We start from the raw sequence: 12,278 nt of genomic DNA, 5'->3' as shown, positions 1-12,278 counted from the left end.
TAAGCATAAAAAGGCTTAGATATAAACGATGAAGAGCCTCTCTAACTGTCATTTAAATGTAAAGCAATAAATATATTTTTATATTTTTTATGTATTCAGTCAAAAATTAATAAGCCATTAAAGTTATTATATAATGAGGTTTAATTTGATGTCATTGTTCTAATAATACAATAAAATAACTGAGAGTTTGGATACTGAGCGTATTTCCAGAAAGAAATCTGTATATTTTCTAACATCTTTGCCTCATCAATTACTTCAAATGGCAAATAAAATTTGTGCACATAATTGCAAATTTCATTAGAATGTCTATTTAGCTTACGGGCAGTTCGAGCCTACCTCAATATGTGTTGTATGCATTCATCACGGTTCCCCATTCACAAACAAATTGTTTTTTTTCTCCTGTTTTTGCATTTTTTTCTCTCTTGTGTGCGTGTGAGTGTGTGTGTGTGTGTGGCATGCACCGAATATGTGTGTGTGTTCTCCGTGTCTGTGGCCACATATGTCGCCGCATAGTCGCTGGGCGAGCTCATTTGGCGGCCAGCTGTGACCGTCGTGTATGCAAAAATTTCCAAACGGAAGCTGTAAAAAAAGCAAGTACATATACTATCAACAGATTATGCACGTTGCGTACGTTGCACCACACAATTCAACGAGTGCGAGAACGAGACAAAACATCAGCAAAGGACTCACACACAAAATAATAATAAAAAAAAAACAAAAAAAAAACAATAGTTGTCGAAAGGAATAAAAAGCGATTCGCAAACAAAATGCACCGCGTGGCTGGCGAGTCATTTTTATTTATACACGCAGCCATTTCAAAAGGTGTGCAAGTGTGTGTGTGTGCGTATGTGTGTGAGAGTTGTGTGTTCCACATTGTTGATTTTTTGGTGGCCAAACACAAACAGGCAACAGCTGGCGCTTCATTATTATTATTGTTCTCTTTTCGCTTTTTTCTTTTTTTTTATCCAACCCAACTTTTGTTTTTAACTTTTTTTTTGTTGTTTCGCAGATTTTTTGCATTTTCTGTTGTTGTTGTTGTTGGTATTGTAGCATATGCAGCGGGGAGTGGAACATATTGCAGCTGTAGCTCATCCGTTCATCTTAGTTGCGAACTTCACTCAATCAAAATTGATATGATTTTTTAATATTTAATTGAGCTGCGTTTGTTGCCCGCTGCTTAAATGCAAATTGTGCGCAAAGGCGTGTGGTTGTCCCAGCCAAAGAACCTCGGCAAGAACAAGTACAAAAAAAGTGAAGCTAGAAGGAATTCTTCAGTTTAGCTCATTAAAAAGTGCTGGCTAAAATGTGTTGCCTACTTATTGGGGCAGGTGTTAAAAGGTGTCAAGTTGTGTATATTGCTTTGAAGTAATTACAAATTATTTTTGAACATGCCCAGTTTTTAATTAAGACAAACAGTCACAGCTGTGGAAATTCGATTCTATTAAAAATGTTATTCTTATGACAGCTAATACATAAATTACACTTAACTGCCTCAACTTAAAAAGAAAGAAAAGTGCACAGAAAACCAGCAGAATTTGTAATTACTTAGTTTTTTAATGAACTTTTATAATTAACACTAACAAACGCTGCTATTGAAATTCAATTCAATAGAACTATTTGTCCTAAAGGCAGTTAAAAGAGAAATTATACTTAACTGCCTCAATTGCAAAAGAAATTAAGTGAACAGCAAAGCAAAGGAATTTGCCTGTCTTTTTATGGTTTATTATTTTTTTGTTGTGTGTTGTTGTTAAGCGTGCAAAAGTGGCCGCTAAGTGAAAATACATTTAATGTGGCAGTTAAGTGAAATTGACGTGAAGTAAAGCTGTATTTAAGTGAGTTTTGTCTTCGCTGCAATATAGTGTCTAAAATAATAAACTTTTTAATCAATTTCTTAACTACATCGTAAATAATACTTTTGCATTTAAATGAATTGGCTAAAAATTTAAAGGGTCCGACTTAAGGCTCTGCAAAACAATTATTTTCTAGAAAAGAAGAAGAAAAATAATGAGTATTGAATTAAATTTTTGTTATATATTCTCTCTTTGCACTTTTTGCAGATGACCAATTATTGAGGCAAGTGTTAACGCAGCCCAAAATAAACATCATTAAATTGCCCAAAGTCAAAGACATCAGCCGAGCGTAGAAAACTGCAATAATGCACATTTCAGCTGAGGTTAGTTCGACAACCTCAAATCAAACACAGCCGCCGCACCACCAACAACAACAACAACAGCAGCAACAACAGCAGCAGCAACAACAACAGCAACATACTGCGACTGCAACAACAACAATAACAACAACGAAGCGACGCAATGCAGAGACTAACAACAACAACAACAACAACAGCAGTAGCAATAACAACAACAACAACAACACCACTAGCAACAACAATAATAATAACAACAACAACAACAATGGCAGCAGCAAAAGCAAACCCGTGGACACGAGTCCGTATCTGACGCCAGAGAATCTGATCGAGCGAACTGTCGATGTTCTGCTCGCCGAACATCCGGGCGAACTGGTTAAAACCGGTTCACCACATGTGGTAAGTTCGCATGATAGATTTCTATCGCATGCGATATATTGTTTCTCTCTCTCTCTCTCCTCTCTTAAGGTTTGCACCACGCTGCCCACGCATTGGCGCTCGAATAAAACGCTGCCAATTGCATTCAAAGTGCTGGCACTGGGCGAGGTCATGGATGGCACCATTGTCACCATTCGGGCGGGCAACGATGAGAACTTTTGCGGTGAACTGCGCAACTGCACCGCCGTCATGAAGAATCAGGTGGCCAAGTTCAATGATCTTCGATTCGTCGGACGCAGCGGCCGAGGTGAGTGTCAAAAAGTATTTTGTCAATTTGCATCACATTTATTTTAAAGTAAGAAAAGGGATGTTTCCTAATACAATAAATAGAAAAATAGAGACTTGACTTAGTAATAAAAAACTATAAATAAAAGCAACATACTAAGAATTTATTGAGTACAATAATATTTGTTAAGAAACGGTCAAAATTATGAGCTATAAAGTGTGCTCGACTTTGGAATACTAGCTGCAAAAAAAACTTATATAGTTATGCCTGAGATTACCATTAGCTTAGAGGCGATATTCTCTATTCCCAGCTTACACATTGTGATCAACTTTGGAATACTAGCTGCGAAATAAAAACTTATATATTTATGCCTGGGATTAATATAAGCAAAATATTTGCTTAAAGGCGATATTCTTTTTTCCCAGTTTACACTTTTCGAACAGTTAAATCTAAATCATTAAGAATATATTATATTACAATCAGTTAACAAATGAACAGACAGCTATATTACACATCTTTGAAGTTGAATCATAATCTAATGATGTGCAATTGCGAATTAAAAATTATACGATTTTTCATCTTGTAATAAATATTTTAAAAACTTAATGTATTAGATCATTTAGACATTTTTTAATATAATAAAAGGTATAGTTTGCTAGTGTGTTAAACCTTTTTTAGCCAAAGTATTTCAATTTCGTACTGTATTTTATTGAAATAAAATTATTCTTAGGAGTTACTTCTTTAGCAATTTCAAATTAATATTATTAAATACGGTAATTTTATTGGCTTCAGAACTGCAACTGTAATAGAAAATAATCATTCTCAAACTACTTAGGCATTATTTTTTATTGTGCATTTAGGAATTTATTTTACTATCTTACAATCTAACCATAAAAAGGCTTTACCCCACACACAATTGAAGTTTCAGTTTATGGTTAAACATTGCTGAAGTTATTGAATTTTTTCCTTTTTCTTTAAATCTATTTAGTTTTAAAACAATTAAAAATAGGTTTACCATTAGATTTTTCAGAACTAAAAGTGTGCCGAAAAGCATATTGAGGTAAATAATGTAAAGGAGGTAAAGAGAGACTTTTTACTGTTTAAAAATAAATACTAAAGATCAAAAGACTTCCTAAAGCAATATATTATATAATTTGAATAAAGATCGGAAAGTTTACACTAAGTTATGACTGCAAGAGACCCGTTCAAAATCTCATATGGTACCTAATATATGCCAGAATATGTGAGTTAAGTGTTTGACTTTATGCTGCGTTATAAATTTATTTGTATGCTTTAATAATACTAATAATAAGATAATTTCAAGTGATTTTAAACGGGTCTATGACAGTCTCAACTTTGCTGCAGTCGTTCGTACAGGTTATAAGATTATTTCAGTTCGATTCAATTTAGAGGGAATGTTAAGCTACAATCTACATATAGAACTAGAACTTTTAATTGTTAGTTATAAAATAATATAATTTCTTTAATAATATCAATCTGTAATAATTAATACTCAATAAATTAAGCACTACTGCGTATGTCAATTAAAAGTGTACACAGAAAACAGAATGACATTCACTTTTGAGTGTAGTGAGTTAACCTGGCATTCATTAGCACAAAGAATTTGTTGAGGTGAAATGTAAAAATGTGTTTCGAGTTGAAAATCAAGAAAGCAAAGCCTATCATTTGGCTTGATTGTCTGCTTCCTGTCTACGCCCCAGGATACTTGTAGCATATTGCCACAAGAAAACACATTCACAGATACAGAGACTCACACACACATACACATACATACACAGACACCGCATACATCAAAAGTTTTTTCAGCCGCTTGGCTTCCGCTCATCTTTCATATCGCAATGAATGGCTTTTGCCTTGGCTTCATTTTCTTGGGCATCGGGGGGCAACTGCAAGTGCCTGACTGCGTCAAACAAATAAGATAAGTAGTCTGTAGTTAATTTTTATATGTCTATTCGGGGTGCCTGCCTGCTTGCCTGCCAGCCTGACAGTTGTCAATTTTCGTTTCTATTTCGCCTGCTAGGTTATTGCTGTTCATTTCGTCAATTTATCACGAACGCAATTTAAAAATCAAATCGAGGGTGACAGACGACATACTGTGATAGAATTTTTTCCCCGCCAATGATTTTCGTTTTTTTTTTTGGGCTAAATTAAATCAGCGTAACTGTTTATTCAAATCCCCAAACATGGCTAACAACAGCGGCGGCAACTTTTACTTTTTTTTTTTTTCTTCTCGTCGTCATTTTCTTTGGCTCTCTTCTTTAGAGCTTTTTCCCTTCAACGCTGCTACTTTTCGTCAAGTTATTTTTCAGTTTTCTCGATGTTGTTGTTGTTGTTTTTTGTATTTTTTTTTTGGGTGATCCGAGGGCGTCATTTTCCAGATCCCGGCATGTTTAAGTGCGCGCTTTGCCGCGGCATTTGACAATTTGCTCATTAAGTTTGTCTGACCCCAGACCTTGGTGTTGCCCCTCTCCATCTTCAGCTCCAACTCCAACTCCCTTTGAATTTCGTTCGCTTTTGCTTTTGGGTTTCCTTTTCGTGTGTCTGTATTCTTGTTTTTTTTTGCCAGAGAGACAGCGGCACACCCTCATCAGCATCGACAGATTCTTGTTGGCATTTTTAAACGTTTCAAGTGGCAAATAATTCCTTGGGATTTACTTGCAAATCTTTTTTTAAACATTTGATTATGGTACGAGACGCGACCCTAGCTCTGCTTCGCTACGCTCTTTTTGTCCCATTTCCTTACTAATTACCAGAAAAATACGCAAAAAAAAAAAAACACAGAAAAGAGAGATGGAAAGTAACAGCAATTGTAGCAATTGAAAGGCAGCGGCCAAAAAGTTTTACAAATGGATTTAAATTATCTGAACTCGCTTCTTGTGTTTTTTTTTTTCTATTTTTTTTTGTGTTGGGTTGGGTTGCCCACTCTAGATAGATTTTAATGCGCTACAAAAGGATTACGTGGGTCAAGTTTCCCACTCTATGGCAGTGCGTAAGCTGTCTCTTCAGCTCGTGCTTGTAAATATTTGCTTAATTTCAATTAGCAAACAAATGCAAATCCCTTGTACTAGAAAAAGTAAATGTTGCAATCGTTGTTGCTGATGCTGATGCTGTTGCTGTTACAACTAATGCCACTTGCAGTTGTCAAGGCTGCAGACGATGCCCGAACACCATTTGGCATGCTACGATTTATGTTTTGCATGCACACAGCGTTGCGCTTCAATGGAGTTACGAGTGCTTACATCGAGGGCAGCTTCAATCAATTGCCGCTTGCCTATTTTTATACCCGCTGCTCAGAAGGGTAAAAGGGTATTCTAATTTGGTGTAAGTAGGAAATGTATGTAACAGGCAGAAGGCGGCATGAAGTATATATATATTCTCGATCATCTTCAACAGCCGAGACTATAAAGCCACGATTGGCTGTCCGTCTGTCTGTCTGTCCGTCAATATGAACACCTAGATCTGAGAGACTATAAGAGATAGAGATATAATTCTTCTTCGACAACACTTATTATGCTTACACACAAATCAAGTATGTTTATAATTTTTGCCACGCCCACTACCGCCCCCGCAAATTGACATAAATCGATTCGCAAACGTCATTTTTAAACTAGTGTCTCTAGTTTCGGTACATTCAATAACAACTACAGTTTTTATGATTCCTGTAAATTTTGGTTGCGAACAGATTAAAATTGTGTAAGTTATTTAAGAAATACTTTGGTGTGGGAAAAACGCTTCTTTATTACGGGTCTTGATTGTTTTGACTGACAATGTGTGCATATTTTTTTAATGAAGTACTATATGAATATACCAAATATATCTTTTGGTATAATTAAATATTTTTTGCGATATATTAATTCGGTATATTTTGCACTCTATGGTATATTTTGAGTGTAGTACTATAGCGCTATACCAGATTTAGCTCTTAATATATTTAAGTACTTTTTTAGTATATTTTGGTATTAGTATGATTCGGTATATTTTATGAATAATACCGCACTGGTTTGTTTTTAATATATGTTTTAGTATTTTTTAGTATGAGTATAATTTGGTATATTTTTAGAATAATACGTCACTATTTTTATTTTTTTAAGATTGTTGGCGGGTATCTCACAGTCGAGTACACTTATGTAAGTGAGGCTTACTTACTTGTTTAAATGCGGTACTAAATCACTATACCAAATACATCCTTTGGTATATTTTTAGTATTTTGTAGTATGTTTTAGTATTGGTATAATTCTAATAATCTTCTTAAAATGAATACCGCACTATTTTGGATTTTTCCAAAATCGGTGACGGGTATCTCACAGTCGTGTACACTTATGTAAGTGTGGCTTATTTACTTGTTTAAATGCGGTACTAAATCACTATACCAAATATATCCTTTGGTATATTTGTAGTATTTTGTAGTATGTTTTAGTATTTGTGTAATTCTAATAATCATCTTAAAATTAATACCGCACTATTTTGGATTTTTCCAAAATCGGTAACGGGTATCTCACAGTCGAGTACACTCGACAGTCGCTTTCTTACTTGTTATTTTCGGTACAAAATGTATTTCGTTGAGCGACCCTCGCTGGTGGGGCATTTGGCATTTTTGTGTACTCGTAATTTTAATGATGTGGACTATGCTGCGTATGCGTAATGTGGGCGCAATTAGATAAAATGGCGGCAGCGGCAACGGCAGCTGCTGTGCAGCAGTTGCATTCAAGCGGAAACTGCATAATCCACACACATGGGAAATGCATTTGCCCGTTGTCTACTAATGAATTAAAATCTTCTCTGGACGGGGAAAGCAACAGACAGAGAGCGAGAGAGAGATAGTGAGAGAGAGAGAGAGAGAGAGCACATGTAATTATCATTGGTATATGCATATAAATGAGATATGTATACGCTACTTGGGTTGCATGTTGCATGTTGCACACGCTGCACATTGATGTGTAAGCACTTTGAAGGGCATTACCAAAGTGCATTAGCAACAAACAATGCAGCAACAGCAGCAGCAGCTTAGTTTCTTGCTATTGCTGTTGCTGCTGCTGTTGCATTTACAATATGTTAATTAACTGTAAGTTGGCGTCCGCTGTGATTACGCCGCTCTGCTTATCGCTCAGTTGCATCTAACGCCTTGCCACTTGAGGTTTGTGCTTTGAAAATTTCAATGGCAACGGCAGCGGCAGCGGACACCAAATGATTTGGTCGGACCCAAACACAACCCAATATAACCCCTCAACAACAACAACAACGAGAATAGCATCAATTCTCTCTCTCTCTCTCATAAATGGACTGCAGCAATTCATTAGTTAATTGCACTCGATGTGCAATCTGTAATGTTCACAATTGCAATTGCAATTGCAATTTTTGGGGCTTTTCTCTATTTCCATTAAGTGGGTTATATTAAGTGAGTCGCAATGCATAAATCATTCAACTTATTATTAATCTCTCTCAAGTTTATTTGCCATCGTCAGCAACTTGAAATATTTGGAATTCAATGAACTTTCGATGAATCAACTGGCGAATTCTTTTTATCTTTATATTCATTAATTTATTTATATGAAATAGAAATTTCAGTAATAAGTAAACTTAGAATTGTTTAATCTTTAATCTTTTATTAAGAAGTCAATATAAAGAACTTAAAATTGCAGATAGGGTAAGCTATTGGTAATGGTAAAGAAATTGCTAAAGATATGGCATACTCTAGTAGACATTAGACTCACCAACTCGCATATTTGTTGTAAATTTGCAAAAATAATGTTAATTAATGCACTTGCAAACGGAGCTGTGAAAAAGTGATGACTCAATTTTTTTGTGAAGAAAGAAAAAATAAAAAAAAAGAAGCAAGAAAAAATGAAAGAAATTAATTCAGAAATAAAGAAAGAATAAAGGAAAGACAAATTTTTGGACAATAATATTTCTTGAAATTTCAATCTGTATCTGAGTTTTCTATCATATATTTTTACACATTAGTTTTGTTTTTTAATTCTCAAATCAACTGTTCCACGGGTTGTGGTTTAAACTCGCAACCCAAAATGGGATTATAACTTTGATTTAATTTTTGATTTGCATTATATATCTACTATTTATTCGATGTGGTTCTATTCTATTATATCTACTATATAAATTGGTAATTTTAATTATATTATATGCGTATCACAATTTTTATTTTATTTACAACATCAGCAAACACTTAAATAATCTTATTGCGATAATAAACTGAATCTTATTTTTTTATTTCAAATAAATAATAGTTATGAATAAGTATATAAATTAGCTCAGATGATGTGAGTTTCTTTTTCTTCCATGTTCAATCAAATGCTTTATCTTAATACTGAAGTCAATTTTGTGCTCTTCACTTGCATTGTTAAATTATAAATCGCACTAGCTTTAAGTTGACTTCAAAACATTCAAAGTAAACGTATTTCCGGCATGGCCAAGAAGAGTTCTTGTTGTTATTGTTGTTGTTGTTGTTGCGCCTGTCGGCTTAACTTGGTTTTTGAAGGACAACACACAGCTGGCAACTGGCAACTAAATAATATGTTAGCATACTTATTTGGGCGCGCTTGGCGTTACCTTGGCACTTAGGGGAGTGAGGAGAGGGGGAAGAGGGAGCTCTGGGCTTCATCTTAAAGCTTCCGGCATCCATTAAACTTCATTAAAAATTAAATATGCGCCAGAGCGTTGGCAACTTGCAATTGTGCTCTGCTTTTTTCTCGCTTCGATTTAGTGTTTGCCTCTCGAATGGGCGTGGCAGTTTGATTTGTTGTTGTCGCTGCTGCTGTGTACACTTTGGTGTTCAAAGAACCCTTTACTTTACTTTACTTTACTTTTATTTTCATTTTCGTTTTCGTTTTTTTTTTTGGCACGCATCAATTTGCAGGCAGCAAAATGCTTAAGACTTTTAATGAGATGAGGGCGAAATTTCATTATGAAGTTGCCTGGGGATTTAGCTTAAGAGGCCAACAGAACGAAAGAGCGAGAAAGCTGCAAAACTTGCCGCCCCCGGTTGAACGTAGAACGTAGAACGTAGAACGCGTTCACCATCATCTCAGTGGCAGCGACTTGACTGGGTGTGGTTGCGAACGGTAACCTCGTTAAGCTTAATTAATAGCAGCAATGTGATAAACACCCGGCCATAATGGTTGCACAGAGGCCCGACGTCGCTGCCGACGTCGCCGTCGCCGTCATCGTCGCCGCCATTTTGTGCGCCCAGCAAAGTTTCCCAGGTGTCAACTACAGCCGACGAGCCGAAGCAGCTCACAGCTCACAGCTCACAGCTCAGCTCTCAGCTCGAGTTTATTCTAATACATATACATTTGGTGTGTGTTTTTGTTTTTTTTAATGAGCCCAACGTTGACGTCGCTGCTGGCGCTGACATTTGACAGATTTGCAATGCAGCCGCTTAGAAACTTTTCATCTTCTTTTGGGTCTTAGTCCAACGACCAACGTTCACCTCGTTCAGCCCGCCGAATGGAGCAGCTAAGAATATTTTAGTTGCTATACTAGAATCGTTTTATATATTAAGTTGCAGCTTGGATGAATCTGGAATTTAATAATAACACTAGTAGTTCAATTGACTATTGACGGACTTTAAACAATGCTTTACAAAGACAAACATGAAACTGAGAATAGAGACAGCTGTAAAATTCTGTTTTTACCTTCAATAGTTTCATTCGATTATTTTTTAGCATTCATTTTTTTTATTATAAGAACTTCACACTTTAAAATTTAGTTGAAAAATACAATTTTTTTTTGGTTGATTACATTTTATAGAAAATCTTTTCACTTTTTGTAGCTAATTATTTATTACAACATTAAAAATTTTAAAGTTAATTCAAACGATAAATTTAATTATATTTAAAGAAAGCATTTTCTTTAAATTTATTCCTTCTTATTATTGTTAATTTATTTGTTTTAAGTGATTAACATCTACAAAAACTAAAAATGGTTTTGATAGTCGCCTTTTATAGAAAATAATTTTGTTACAAATTGAGATTTATTTTATAGAATATTTTTAATTTACAGAAATTCATAATTATAGTTAGTTATTTCTAACAGCACTAAAAGTTTTAAACTGAGTTGAGCTAAAAATCCGTTTGATAGATTGTATTTAGTTTAAAATCCTTAATTATGTTATTTAGTATATATTTATTTATTACAATAGCCCAATACTAATAAAAATAAAATTTAAATTTGGATTAATAAATAGAATATATTTGATTTTAAATCATTGTTTTTTCTTGTTAATTTATTTATTAAAACAGTTGAATATTCAAAAATGAGTTAAACCCCAATTTTTGTTTTTATTATTTTATAGAAAATCATTGATTTTTTGTAGTTTATTTATTTTTACAACCGTAAACATTTTAAAATTAATTGAAAGTTTTATTCATTTTTTTTTTGTTTTACTTTTTAATTTCACAAGAACAACATTTATATTATATTAATGATCGATTTCATTTAAATTTGTTGTATGATTTTTTTTTTTGATTTAATCAAAATTTACGAAGTTATACTTGAATCTTTAAAGCATAATTTGAAAATTTGTAAGCAATATATTTATATTTCCTTTTAAAATTAAATATATAAATTAAATTATTTAAAAAATTGTATACTTTTGGGATAAAGCAAACATAATTTAAATGTATAAATAAAAACAAAAAAATAATAAAAATAAACAAATTGTTTTTTTTTTTTGCTAATAGCAAAGAATAATTATTTATTAACATATTGCTTGTTTTATTCGTGCTGAAATTTTTTAGTTGAATTCTTGAAGCTGAGTTGTTATTATTATTAATATTATTTTCTTATATCACAATTTGCATTTTCATTGAAAAGTACTGAAATTTAGCTATGGAATTTTCTAGTAGGTGGACAGAGTATTAAAGCGTCGATGGGCCAAGCATTAAAATGTTGTTTTTTGTTTGTTCGTTTTGTTTGTTTGTTTGCTCATAATGTTTGTTTGCAGAGCATTGGTTGACTATGTATGTGTTTGTGTGTGTGTGTGTGTGTGTTTGGTTGGTTGGTTGGTTGGATGGTTGGTTGGTGCCTTAAATTCCTTGTCGCTAAAGCATTTTGAGAGCAGAGCGCAGACGAGTCAAAGGCGACGAGCTCGCTGCAAATATTTGCTGAGGGACAAGTATGCGCAATTAAAATTTGATTTAATACAAAAGTACACACACATTTATATGCAAATGTGCGTGAGAGTGTGTGCGTGTGTGTGTGTATGTTGTTTGCTTGTTTGCAATTGGCATACAATATCCAATTTCCGAAATTACTTGCGCATCATCAGTTGAAAATTCCTTGAGTATCGAATGGAATTTAATTGAAGTCACGATTTCCACAAATTCAAGCAATTTGCAAGCCCACACACTCACATTACCACACACACACACACACACACACACACACACACACACACACAAACACATATATGCACATACTCATGAGCTTAAC

The 12,278-nt window shown here is 34.1% G+C and overlaps 1 protein-coding gene across 1 annotated transcript in view; it reads left to right on the top strand.

The window, feature by feature from the left end:
• The first annotated feature begins 2,127 nt into the window (after window positions 1-2,127).
• The window catches only part of LOC132796044 (uncharacterized), a 38,829-nt gene continuing 28,678 nt past the window's right edge, over window positions 2,128-12,278 (top strand). The window contains exons 1-2 of the mRNA XM_060807060.1: window positions 2,128-2,545; window positions 2,615-2,831. Coding sequence (XP_060663043.1) covers window positions 2,156-2,545; window positions 2,615-2,831 — 607 coding nt within the window. The 5' untranslated portion in view covers window positions 2,128-2,155. The remainder of the gene's footprint in view (window positions 2,546-2,614; window positions 2,832-12,278) is intronic.

This window comes from Drosophila nasuta, chromosome X, assembly GCF_023558535.2.
Source record: "Drosophila nasuta strain 15112-1781.00 chromosome X, ASM2355853v1, whole genome shotgun sequence".
In the NCBI taxonomy this organism is placed as follows: domain Eukaryota; kingdom Metazoa; phylum Arthropoda; class Insecta; order Diptera; family Drosophilidae; genus Drosophila; species Drosophila nasuta.
Note: the sequence above shows the minus strand (reverse complement) of the source record. Positions and strands in the feature narration are given on the sequence as shown.